The sequence below is a fragment of the Brassica napus genome, chromosome C9, assembly GCF_020379485.1.
Source record: "Brassica napus cultivar Da-Ae chromosome C9, Da-Ae, whole genome shotgun sequence".
Lineage (NCBI taxonomy): Eukaryota > Viridiplantae > Streptophyta > Magnoliopsida > Brassicales > Brassicaceae > Brassica > Brassica napus.
Window position 1 is genome coordinate 5,498,993 of NC_063452.1, and position 13,403 is coordinate 5,512,395.

General features: G+C 33.5%; 2 protein-coding genes across 2 annotated transcripts; both read left to right on the top strand.

The window, feature by feature from the left end:
* Positions 1-134: 134 nt before the first annotated feature.
* Positions 135-3,598, top strand: LOC106411467 (DEK domain-containing chromatin-associated protein 2). The gene is made up of 11 exons (XM_013852236.3): positions 135-703; positions 803-836; positions 1,215-1,294; positions 1,400-1,459; positions 1,540-1,653; positions 1,740-1,820; positions 1,909-1,977; positions 2,212-2,632; positions 2,736-2,827; positions 2,916-2,946; positions 3,035-3,598. The coding sequence occupies exons 1-11, from the start codon at positions 344-346 to the stop codon at positions 3,373-3,375; spliced, it is 1,683 nt and encodes a 560-aa protein (XP_013707690.2). The 5' UTR covers positions 135-343; the 3' UTR covers positions 3,376-3,598.
* A 5,761-nt stretch (positions 3,599-9,359) lies between these two features.
* On the top strand, positions 9,360-11,937 carry LOC106410774 (glutamate-1-semialdehyde 2,1-aminomutase, chloroplastic-like). Its single transcript, XM_013851375.3, has 4 exons — positions 9,360-9,620; positions 9,733-9,906; positions 9,977-10,621; positions 11,374-11,937. Exons 1-4 carry the CDS (start codon positions 9,441-9,443, stop codon positions 11,794-11,796), a joined length of 1,422 nt encoding a protein of 473 aa, XP_013706829.2. The 5' UTR covers positions 9,360-9,440; the 3' UTR covers positions 11,797-11,937.
* The last annotated feature ends 1,466 nt before the right edge of the window (positions 11,938-13,403 follow it).

Sequence of the window (13,403 nt, forward strand, 5' to 3'; positions counted from 1 at the left end):
CATTATGTCGGAACTCACCTTTTGATTAGGTAAGTTTGCAGCGAGCTGTTAGGCCTTAAATGGGCCTAATATAGGGCCTTGTTTTGAGTTGTATACGTATATATATTGGGTAAGTTTGCCGGGAGATGTTTTTAGTGAAAATATTTCGTTTGGCGAAAGAGAGAGCCCGCCTTTGTGTTCTAAAATTTTGGCACCAGAAAAATTTTGAAATCCCCAAATTCGATTTTGTGTTCTCTTCTTAATCGTTTTTTTCTATTGATTTAGGGTTTTCAATACTCTCGAGATCTAGGTTTTTTTTTTCTTTCTCTTTACCTTTGATTCGCTATTCTCGATTTGGACTCTCATGGCGACTGAAACCCTAGATGAGAAGACACCGGGAGCTGGATCTCCGGCGAAGGAGGAATTAGGTGTTGGCGACGCCTCGAAGGTGAAGGAAGTAGCGGATCCCCCAAGAAACGACGACGCGGAGAAGAAGGAAGAGGCTGAATCGAAAGAAGGTGAATTGGAAGATAAAGACGAAGAAGAGGATGTAAAAGATGAGGAAGAAGAAGGAGAAGGAAGTGGAAGTAAGAAGTCTCCGGAGAAGAGGGAGGCGGTGACTCCGAGTAGCGATAGGCCAACGAGGGAGAGAAAGCAAGTTGAGCGTTTCTCCTCGTCTGGTCCTGTGCGAGTTACACCGAGCAAGTCCGTTTCAATTGAAAAGGTATCCTTTTTGGTAATCATATGTTTCTTAGAATTCAAATAGGTTTCTTTGTGTGTTTTATTCACTAGCTCTTGTTTCCGTGTGTGTGTGTGTTGTCAGGGTCGTGGAACACCGCTCAAGGAAATACCAAATGGTATGTGTTTCTGCTTGTCGTGGTTGAATTCTTGTGGATTTGTGAATTGTTCACCTAATTGCTGAGATAGCTGTGAGAATTGATATGATTATAAAGCCATTTGATTAGACACAGATCTGGAAACGCCTTAGAGAAGCTCGGGCTTTTGCATACTGATAGTCTGACTTTCTGGTGGAATATTTCATCTTGTAGCTGTAGCTATCACAGTTAGCGTATTAACTACTGTCTGTGATTTGTTTATATCTCATCTTGTAGATCTGACTACATGTTTTCTCTTTCTCATGTATGCTGGAAAATTTAGTTGTTTTGACAGAGTCTTCTTGTTTGTTTACCTTTATTGACTATTAGAAATCTGTCTGACAATGTTGGCTGTTTCAGTTGCTCATAACCTATCTAAGAGAAAAGCTGACGACAACCTGATGCTGCTACACACCATTCTGTATGGGAAGAAAGCAAAGGTGGTGCTTTAAAAGCTTTATCAAGCATGTCCCGTTATGGATTGTTATCTTGGAATTTTTTTTTATTGTCTACTTACAAGAGTTTTGTGAAAATTTGTTCTGCAGGCACAGATGGTTAAGAAAAACATTGGTCAGTTTTCCGGCTTTGCGTGGTCAGAGAAAGAGGTAAAGCATTTCGTTTCTATTTTGTTATAGGGATGTATATTCTTGTCTTGCCTCGTGCTGAGACTTCAAATGTTTTCCAGGAGGAGAAGCAAAGAGCCCGACTTAAGGAGAAACTTGACAAATGCATAAAAGAAAAGTTAATCTTTTTCTGTGACGTACTTGATATACCTGTAAACAGAAGCAACATAAAAAAAGTAAGTAATAAGATGTGATTTGTCTATTTACTGTACTTTGCTCTGTATTCTAACCTATAAGAGTCTCTCTGTCCTGATACTCTCAGGAAGAATTAGCTGTCAAAGTGCTTGAATTTTTGGAATCTCCCAAGGCAACAAGAGATGTTATACTTGCTGATCGTGAAAAGGTACTGTTTGATTTAGTACATTATTGTTCTAGATGATTTTATCGTCAGTATGGGAGTATTGAATTCTCTTTCGAATTATATGTTTTAGCAAGCCAAAAAGCGCAAGAGCACACAAAGGAAGGGGAAATCTGGAGAATCTTCAGAGACCCCAGCCAAGGTTTGTAGTTTCTTAACTGTAAATATAGCACAGTTTGTATTCCTTGCGTGCTACTGGCTGGTAACTGTTACCATTAGCTCCTTTTCTATCTTCGGTTTCTAATATGTTCTTCATATGGCTGATGTAATTTGGATTCTGAATGTATTTTGCCTTTTTACCTGTGTTCTTGGTTTGTTGGATGTTGAACATGGGTTTTAACATCCCTCGTGTGTTTATGTTTTTCTTACTACACAGAGGAAGAGGCAAACAAAAAAGCGAGATCAGCCAGAGGCAGAAGAAGGCAAGGATGAGGGGGACTCTGATTCTGAAGGTACTAAGGATGCTAATGAAGATGATGATTCAGCACGAGAAGAAGAAGAAAGTGACCATGAAAAGGCTGGAACTGAAGATGAGAAAGACGAAGCAGAAGATGAAAAGCCATCTGATAAGAAAATTTCGTCAAAAAAGACTGAAGAGAAGAGCTCAGGGACCAAAGGTAAGGACAAACAAGCTTCTGCGAAAGGTTCTAAAAAATCGGGTGAAAAGTCCTCCAAAAGAGTTGCCAAGTCAACTTCATCCCCATCCAAGAAGCAAAAAGTTGATCATGAAGAGTCTTCGAAAGGGAAAAGCAAGAAACAGTCAACTAAGACACAGGCCAAGGGATCTAAAGAGAAAGGTCATAACCGTTCTCAGCTGTTAGATTTTTTTAAAGTGAAATTATTCTCTCTTTGAAGCTCATTGCTCTTCTGTTTCTACCTACTGTCATGGATTGGGTGCAGGAAAAGCCATTAAGAAAGGCAAAGCAGAGCCCACCAGAGAAGAGATGCTTGAAGTGGTGTCCAAAATGCTGCAGGAAGTAGACTTCAATACGGTGAGCTATTTCAATTTGCTGAAATATAATGGTCGAAAGACCTTGAATCAATGTTCTTATACTCTATTGTTTGTTTTCCTAATAACAGGCGACATTATCAGATATTCTGAAGAAGCTAAGTACGTTCTTTGATTTTGCAATCCATGTTTAATTATATTTTCCAAGTGTTGAGCATTTGGTGACATTTGTTGTATGTGATAACATCAGGCAAGCATTTCGGTGTTGATCTCTCGCATAGAAAACCAGAGGTGAAGGCTGTTATCACAGATGCTATAAGTGCAATGACTGATGAAGAAGACGAAGAGGAGAACTCTGAGGCTGGAAGTGACGGAGAGAACGAAGAAGAGAAAAAGGCTGAGGCTGAAAGTGATAAAGAGGAGGAAGAAGAGAAAGACGAGGAAGAGGAAAAAGCTGAGGCTGAAAGTGATAAAGAGAAGGAAGAAGAGGAAAAAGCCGAGGCTGAAAGTGATAAAGAGAAGGAAGAAGAGGAGAAAGCTGAGGCTGAAAGTGACAAAGAGAAGGAAGAGGAAGAAAAGCCAAAGGATTAAGGTTCTTCTCTCAAGATCTGATGTGAAGAGAATCAAAACTGATCAACATTGTCTAAGTGACAAAGAGAGTGTTGTATCTGTACTTTGTACTACTATGTAATCTCCCTATAGTTTCCTCATGTAGTGACTTCTTGTGTAGCTGTTACATGTTAGGTTTTTCCTAATCCTTGTTCTATTTGATACCCTTGACATGAACTTTTATTTTTATAAGTTTATTAAGACTTTCACTATTGCCACCAACAATATTTGCATTGAAGTAAAATCAGCACTATAGTCAAGGCTCCAAACTTAAAATGTAAACGTAATGAAGATATGTGAATAGACTCATCAAGCCTAATCCTTCTTCCTGGGATTTATTATTGTAGTTTGTTTGTGATGTGTCAGTTATATAAATTTTTTTTTTTGGATTTTTAAACGTTAATATCCTTCAACCAAGTTTGTTTTGGTTAAAAATACTCAAACTAAGTATTTAACGAAAAAACCCTCAAATTAACGTTATTTAGTGAATTAAACCCTAGCAGTTCATAATTACCATTTCTACCGGTAAATCTTTAATTTAGGGGTTTCTACATTAAGTAAACATAGTTGAGGGTTTTACCATTAATTTTCTTTTTTTTTAAAAGATTGAAAATTTTATAATATTATTTAAAAATTAGTAACTTTTTTTTGACAACATAAGCGAGAACTAAGTAACTGGACCGCGCGATTTAGAAAGCCAAACCGAAAGTATTGAATCGACATATAACATAGCTGAAGGAGAACTCCTCGTACCACTTGCAAGCTTGTCCGCCATAGTATTTTGTGCTCTTGGAATATGTCTGATCCGGAAGTTAGGGAAGAAAGTCTTACTGCGTCTAAATTCTTTATATAATTTTTGTTATATTTTCTCGGTTTTTACATTTTTAATTTATACATATATAGTGTTGATGTTAAAACACATTAAACTCATATATTTACAAAAAAATTTAAAAATGCCAATTTTGAAAATTTAAGTTACTAATTTTTAGATAATATTATAAAATTTATTTTTTATTTTTATTTTTAATGGTAAAACCCCTTAACTATTTTTACTTAATGTAGAAACCCCTAAACTAAAGATTTACCGGTAGTATTGATAATTATGACTTGTTAGGGTTTACTTCATTAAATAAAGTTAGTTTGTGAGTTTTTACGCTAAATACTTAGTTTGGAGGTTTTTACCCAAAACAAACATAGTTGAAGGGTTTTAACGTTAAAAATTCCTTTTTTTGGGGGGGGGAGAGGAATGGGCGGTGGTTATTTGTCTATTCCAATGTTTTTAAACCCAATCCGGACACTGAACCAGACAACTTACTGGATCGACCACGAGTTAATAAATAAATTAATTTTATTATATAATAATATATCAGCTAAGTAAATAAAAATATAGAAACTAAAGTTTAATATTTTTAAAATTTTTTTATAAACATAAAATAATAGTTTGGATATGTATATTTTTATGTTTAATAACATTTAGAAAATACTTAACTTTAATTTCTATATATTTATTTTCATTTGATATACAAAATATCAAAAAATAGTTTAGACTATTTATAATTTTGTCTAACAAGGTAAGAGTTATGACATTTAAAAAAATCAAGACATAAAATTTATAAATATTTAAATGTTTAATGTGAATAATAAATTAAATTTTAAAAACAAAATAAAACAAGAGTAAAAAATCATTATAATAAATTATCAATAACGGAAATAAACTAACACCAAATCACATCAACTAGTTGTGGTTCTCTCTACTATCGTTCACTTTATTTTTTTTCAAGTGGCATAGTAAAATCTTCATTAAAATCTAAAAATCACAAATATAAAACTGAAAAGGAAAAACCTAACTTTTTTTCCAGTATATAATTTCTTAATTGGAAATTTAGAATATAAAACATAATTAAAAATTAAAAAAGAAGTAAAAATTATTTATTGGTTCAACCGGTATCGGGTTCTGGGTTCTACTGGGTTTTTGTGGGTTTTTGCGGGTTTCTAAATATTGGATTTTTCACAAAACGCAAACCAGATTTTTTCTGGGTTGCCGGGTTTACCGGTTCAACCGCGGGTCCGGGTCGGGTTTCAAAGCACTGGTCTATTCTATAGTTTTCTTGTTTGTTATGCGCTTTCATAATTTAGAGCATCTACAAAAAGATACTCTATTATGAAGTTTCTAAAACTCTATATTTGAAGTTTCAAGGTGTTTTTCTCCAAAATAAAAACTTCAAACTTAATTTCAAAACTATTTGTATTTTATATCATGGTCCTTATATTTGTCATAAATAATTTAAATTCATAAAAACTTTTGTAGATAACTAAGCACATATATAAAAATATTACAACAATATTAATTAATAAAATGTTGTATTGAAATAGAAATTTTAAATAGAAATAACATAATTAATATTAAACTTCAAGCAAAATATCATATTATTCAATAAAATTATTTTTGTAATATATATATGATCAACTAATGCATTTCGAAGTAAAAAATATTTCTCTTTTTTTTTAATTTGTAGATTACAAACTAAAAATTGTTGAGACCGAGTGATCTTAGACTTGTAAATACGTTAGATCTGGACAAGAAAGTAAAAGAGAAAAAAAATTTGCTAAAAGACTTAACTTCTATCGATAATATTAATACTCGTGAATACATTCGATCTGAATAAGAAAAAATTGTACAGAAAATACATCAAAACAGCAACAACCATCTTCGGTTACACAAAATTTGTTTACAATATTTTGAGATTTGGAGGTTCCAGATCAAATTTACCTGACTATTAGTGTTGTTGTAATATTTAAATTTTTGTAATAGTTTTGTCTTCGTGTAAATTTTTAAAAGCTTTTGTTGTCAAGTTTATTTTGTATTGGTATTGTCTAAATCTAGTTTAAAAATATTTTTAATTTTTTTTTAAAGTTTTATTTTTATTTTAAATTTTTATTTAATTTAATGTTTAAAACTTAGATTTATAAAAAATTAAAATTTTAATAAAATATAAAATTTTAAGGATTAATACGATAAACTAAAAAATATTTAAAAATTATAAATGTGATTTGTAATTGTTGGGACCAAAATGCAAACAAAAATATGAAACTTCAAATTTGAAGTTTTGAAAAGTGAAACTTCAGATATAGAATTTCACTCCTTGAAACTTCAAATTTGAAGTTTTGAAGTTTTTTTTTTGAGAGCCAAAAACTTCATATTTGAAGTTATAGAGTGTCTTTTGGAGATGCTTTTACAACTTCCAAAAATCTAAATTAAATAATCATTTTAAATATCTTTTCCCTTGAGAAAAAAAATATCTTTTCCCTTGACAAAAAAAAATATCTTTTCCCAATTAATATTATTTTACAACACACGAAATTACGGAACAAATGCTAATATGGACCACTTGGGTTCCAAAAAATCTGAATTAGACCCATCCCTTTTTTCTTTTTTTTTTACATTTAAATTTAAATAGAAATCTAACTAAAATAACTAAAAAGCCTAAGGACTTAAACATATTTACTAACCTATGCCATTACTATCCTACCCAGAATCCGACCCGGTTTCAGACCCGAAATTCAACCCAACTTTAACCTAAAGTTTCTTTTTCTTCCCCTTTTCTTCTCCGTTATTAGTTCTTTCACCATAAAACAAAATCAAAAATTTTCTTCAACCATCCACTAATTTTCACTTTCTTATCTCAAATCGATCAATCCATAGAAAGATTTAGTCAATTATATATTATCCAAAATCAAATTTCATCTTTTACATACGAGATTCAAGATAAAGAAGAACGCAGAGTATTACTAGTACAACTAGTACAACTCCAACTAGTACAACTAGTACATCTAAAGCGATTATAACTAGTATAAATATATTAAGTATAACCAAGACGTTATTTGAGAAGTGATTTTCTTATGCGTCATCACCATGTTCATTATCACCAAAAAAAAGATGACCCGGCTTTGAGAAATTATGAAATAGCATTATAATTTTATTTATTTATTGTTTTCAGCATATGAAAATGCTATAAAAGAAGATGATGTAGAACCAATAAGACATATTGGTCTAATCTCCTCCGGCTGCATGTGTCAAATATATGAATAGTATATTTTTAATAATATTTGATTTGGATATTGATACGTTTACAAGTTGTACTAGTTATACTAGTTGTACTATTTTTCGGGAAAAATCATCTTCATCTTTTTCTCTCGAGACCACAAAACTAGATGCGGAGCCAGAAAATTCTTCAACTATGGCTCTATAATGCAATTCACCGGAAAGAAGAAGGTGAGAGTGCTGACTACGAATAAGAACGACTCACCAGCGACGAACAAAAAAAGAAGAAGAAGGGTGTGTCCTTGTCAAATCCAACCAAGCGAGCTTGGAATTGCGAAAGAGAAATAGCATCTCAACCAGACTCTCAAGGTGGTCTTTTCCCGAAACCGTCAACGGATGCACCATCTCGGCCCGGTAGTGAGCCCTATAAATCACCAAATTAACCCGAAGATCCTCTTTCTTATGAATTTTTTTAGTTTAAATTTACAGGTATTTTAGTCAATACTCGACACTAGTGTAAAACCACAATGTTTAAAACATGATACACATTTAAAACGTGATGCACATTTAAAACAATACTAAATAAAATACCAAGTAGTTGTACCAATTTGTTAGTTATACCGGCTATAACATAGTTGTACTAGTTTTTCAGTTATACCCGTTTGTGCATAGTTGTACATTAGCTGTGAAATTGAAAAATATTAGTTGTACCACATAATAAATAAAGTTACTTCAGCTGTACCACTTATTTATGTTTACATGTCTGTGCCTGGTTACAATGAAATAAACAATTTTGTAAAAATATATTTCATGTATGTTTTCCAAAAATTATGTGGACAAACAAGTTAACAAACCTTAAAAGTATAATGTAGATCATGTAAACTTATGGAATTGTGCAATAATTTTCAAAAAAATAATTCCAAAACTACAAATAAATGAAGAGAAACTTTTTGAGTACATACTAATTGTGATATTTGATTGTTTTCTCATATGGAATACCAAATTGGTTTTGTTAATTTCTAAAATGTCAAAGTTGTACTAGTTGTATCAGTAATACTCGTCTAATATATAATAAAGATATATATCAATTGTTTATATGTCTAGTTTTAGGGTTTTACCAATATTTTCACATCATAACTTTGTAAAAATATGTTTGATATTTGTTTATCATACTAATATAGCTAATATAGTTAACAAACCTTAAAAGTAAAAAATATATAATGTAAAATTAATAGTGTAATGTAATAATTTAACAAAAATATGAAAAGTCTCAAATAAAATAGATGAAATTTTGTCTTCAGATACCAATTACGATATTTTCTTGTTTATTTCATATGTAAACTATGATTTATTAGTCGTGTTAATTATAGCAACTACATATAATACATAAATTATAACATTTATATACTAGTTATACTAGTTATTCAATTTTTTTAACTTGTTTAGTTGTAAGAGTTATACGAATGCGAATGAAATAACGAAAATTGTGTGGCTGTGAATTGATCACGTGGTTGAGATAATGAAATAGAACGAGAGTGAAGGAGAGATGAGTGAAATCGATGGCCAAAATTAAAACATGATGAGAAGATCCGACGGCTCATGATTAAATTTCATTAATGGCAAACTTGTAATATTTTATCTATTCTTTCCTCTCATGATCCAATGGCTCTCATTAAAACATAAATGATTTGATCAAAAGGTTTATATTGACCTATCATTAATGGCAAAAACGTCATTTACACATACTTGGTCCACGTAGAATAATTTAGGTGGTGAAAGATTATTTTTTCGCCATTTGGTCCATATGAGATTTTTGTCCCTTAATTACATGTATTTGACTATATGAAATTAAAATACTTGGAGTATCCATTTAATAGAACTGGGTTTCCGGGTCGGATCCCACCCGGTTTAGACATATCAAACATACAAAAACTCGCAATCGCCTTCCTTATCTTGTTGACTCTTCTCCTCACAACACTCACCAACTCCGACCGCGAGAGCAAAGATGTCGGCGACGCTTACAGGATCAGGAACCGCTTTGGGCTTCTCATGCTCCTGCAAGATCTCTAAGAGAGTCTCTACTTCCCCTTCTAACCGATGCTCCATCAAGATGTCAGTCTCCGTCGACGAGAAGAAGAAAAGCTTCACTCTTCAGAAATCCGAGGAAGCTTTCAACGCAGCCAAGGTCAGTAGATTCATTTCTAATCAATATCAGATTGAAAGTTAGAGCCTTTATCGAAAATGGATCAGACTTTAGTTGCAAAGGTCTAAACTTTTCATTCTTCTCTTCATGTAAGAATCTGATGCCTGGAGGTGTGAACTCCCCTGTTCGAGCCTTCAAATCCGTTGGCGGACAACCAGTTCTGATTGATTCAGTTAAAGGCTCAAAGATGTGGGACATTGATGGTAATGAGTACATTGACTATGTCGGATCTTGGGGACCAGCTATAATCGGCCATGCTGATGATGAGGTTACGTTCTTGCAATGAGCTCTGTTTTTTACTCTGTTTTTTTCTGATAAAGGACCGAACTTTAGTGCAGGTTCTCGCGGCTTTAGCTGAGACGATGAAGAAAGGAACAAGCTTTGGTGCTCCTTGTCTCTTAGAGAACGTTCTAGCCGAGATGGTTATATCAGCTGTTCCCAGCATTGAGATGGTTCGGTTTGTTAACTCCGGAACCGAAGCTTGTATGGGTGTGCTCCGTCTCGCGCGAGCTTTCACCAACAAAGAGAAGTTTATCAAGTTTGAAGGGTGTTATCACGGTCACGCCAACGCCTTCCTTGTTAAAGCTGGTAGTGGTGTAGCCACTTTAGGACTACCTGACTCGCCTGGTGTACCTAAAGCGGCTACTTCGGATACTCTTACAGCTCCTTACAATGATATTGAAGCTGTTGCGAAGCTCTTTGAGGCGCATAAAGGGGAGATCTCTGCGATTATTCTTGAGCCTGTTGTTGGTAACTCGGGTTTCATCACTCCTACGCCTGAGTTCATCAATGGCTTGCGTCAGCTGAGTAGAGACAATGGTGCACTTCTCATCTTTGATGAGGTTATGACTGGCTTTCGTTTAGCTTATGGTGGTGCTCAGGAGTACTTTGGAATCACTCCTGACTTGACTACACTTGGGAAAATCATCGGTGGTGGGCTTCCTGTGGGAGCTTACGGTGGAAGACGAGATATTATGGAGATGGTAAGATCTGACCCTGCACATATGTTGTATAAAGCATGCTCAGTCATACAAGATTACTAGAGTTCTGACATTAGTATTCTCAAGAGAAAGTATTGTTTGAGTAATGTAGTTAGAGCTGGTCTTAGGAATTTAAGTGGTTAGTATGTATAGATGATCATCTACTCCCAAATTGATTAAAAGTAGATATACTGATTATTTAACCTTCAATCCTGGTCATTTTGGTTTTCAGTTGTTTTGGTTCTAGAAATTTGATCCGTTCAAGTATTTATGAAATTTAACTCGGCTTCGGTTCAGTTATTTTGGATTTTTGGATAATAAAGTTCGGAACCAATTAATATCCAATTTTTTTTTGGATTCAGTTAATTTGAGTAAATTTTAAGGATAGTTCATATTTTTTTCGGAGATAATTCAGTTTTTCGAAATAAATATCAGGTAATTCGGATAATTTGAAAAATTTAGATGTAAAAATATTTGGATAATTCGGTTTTTTCTGAAGGATATATGGTTATTGTAAAACTAAAAATAATTAATATTTATAGTTATATAAACTCTATTTAAAAGTTTGGATATTCATTCGGTTTCGGTTTGGTTTCTATTTTTCAGTTTCATAGATATAGAATCTATGCATACATTTATGAATTTCAGTTCAATTTCGGTTTGGCTCTTCCTTCCATATAAATGTGCACAAGCCTATCCATAAATCTCAGAACTGGCACATAATGATATTTCTGTTATTCTTTTTGTCGTTGCAGGTTGCACCTGCAGGACCGATGTACCAAGCCGGGACACTAAGTGGTAACCCTTTGGCCATGACGGCAGGTATTCATACTCTGAAGCGGCTAAAGCAGCCAGGAACATACGAGTATTTAGACAAGATCACTAAACAACTAACCAACGGCATCTTAGAAGCCGGGAAGAAAACCGGACATGCAATGTGCGGCGGTTACATAAGCGGTATGTTCGGTTTCTTTTTCACAGAAGGACCGGTCTACAACTTCGCGGATGCCAAGAAGAGCGACACGGAGAAGTTTGGTAGGTTCTTCAGGGGAATGTTGGAAGAAGGTGTTTACTTTGCCCCGTCTCAGTTTGAGGCTGGGTTTACTAGCTTGGCTCACACTACAGAGGATATACAGTTCACTATTGCGGCAGCTGAGAGGGTTCTTGGTAGGATCTAGAATGTTCTGAGTGTTGTTGATGAGAACGTATGTTGTGTAGTGAGTTTTTTTTTTTTTTAATAATCTGTAGCTTGAGATTTTTGTATGATGAAAACCATCCATTTTGTTAATGTAATGGTTTAAATTTAAACCAATTAGTCCTGTCGGACCTGTCCTGCTATTTCGAATAAGATTACAGCTTGAAATAATAGAAATACTATTCAATGAATTTTTTATCACTTCTACAAAACATTAATGTTAAAAAAAAAAATCAGAACAAATGATTTTTCAGAGGTAAAAATTTGTAAAAGGTGCTTCAATAATTTTACATGTAGTCACCGTGCACAATACGGTACAAGACAGTATGAAATTAACTCAATTTTTTTTTGAAGAATTGAAACTCTGACATTACTTATTAAAGCATATAGGGTTTATGAATAATAATCTCCCATCTGTTTCTGGATTATGAGATTTTTTTTCTCAGTCAAGAGCAAGCTTCTTAAGCTTACGAAATTTGTAGTCTTTGTAGACAAAAGGCTTGAACTTAGGAGCATTATTGATGTAGCGGAAGTTTTATAGGATAGAACTAGAGTTCCGTTGATTCTTAGAATACCTAGAAAACTAGGATAATCACAAAGATCTTATTTAGTCTAAGAATACCTAAAATCAATGTCTTCTTAAATTCGTTGAGATCATCAATAATCTACCGAAAACAAGGAACAACAAAGAGAGAACTCTCAATTTTATCAATAAATCATCAACTCATAAACTACATAAAACCATAGCCTCAAAGACTATATATAAGAAAACATAAAAACCCTAAAACATTAGAGATAATTATTTTAATAATAAATAAACTCTAAATAAAACACTAAATAAATAAGATATTTATATTCTCGGCATTATTCTCTCAGGGTTGGAAAGATTCGTCCTTGACTCTTAACTGCTAAACGATGAAAATTGCCCACTTCCGATCTCGAACATCAAACTTTGTTTCAAGCTTTAACAATGTCAACGTGAGATTGAATGATCTTAGACCATGATTAATGCCAGTCTTTTAACTGAAATTTTTAGTTTCGGCTAAGAGACGATTCTTAACTTTTTTTAGATTTTAACTAAGAAAAGCTAAGAACCGTCTCTTAAATAAGAGCTATAAAAACCGTCTCTTAGCCAAAAAGTGTAAAAAAAAACAAAAAAAAATCAAATCATAAGTTAAGAACCTTGGCTAAGAGACCCGGGTTAATCATGGCCTTAGATCCTTACGCTCTTCCGCATTACGCTGACGTTTTGAAGATTTTATTGGGCTGATTTTCTCAAAAGCCCAATTAGCATTATAATCTTCAAAAAGTAAATTACCTAGTTCCAAGCGGCTGTCTACCACGAGAGGAATTATTATCTTTTGGAGAAGTACTTCACTGCAAGGATTGATGAAAGAGTAGCCACGTGATATAAATCGTCTAGTACATACCAATTAACTTCTTCAGACTTTGATGCTCCACTTTTGACAACACTAAAGAAATCTCTTGCGTGTGCGTCTGACGTCTTGAACGCATATTTGCTCAATACAAAATCAATTGGCTCGACCATCATCATATCCTCACCATATCGATCATAGATGACGTTTTGAA

Bases quoted from the DNA above. Each gene is read 5' to 3' on its own strand.
- LOC106411467 (XM_013852236.3), top strand. From the start codon at position 344: ATGGCGACTGAAACCCTAGATGAGAAGACACCGGGAGCTGGATCTCCG. The intron at 837-1,214 runs GTATGTGTTTCT...TGGCTGTTTCAG, and splicing joins GCTCAAGGAAATACCAAATG to TTGCTCATAACCTATCTAAG. The intron at 2,633-2,735 runs GTCATAACCGTT...GATTGGGTGCAG, and splicing joins CAAGGGATCTAAAGAGAAAG to GAAAAGCCATTAAGAAAGGC.
- LOC106410774 (XM_013851375.3), top strand. From the start codon at position 9,441: ATGTCGGCGACGCTTACAGGATCAGGAACCGCTTTGGGCTTCTCATGC. The intron at 9,621-9,732 runs GTCAGTAGATTC...TCTTCATGTAAG, and splicing joins AAGCTTTCAACGCAGCCAAG to AATCTGATGCCTGGAGGTGT. The intron at 10,622-11,373 runs GTAAGATCTGAC...TTGTCGTTGCAG, and splicing joins GACGAGATATTATGGAGATG to GTTGCACCTGCAGGACCGAT.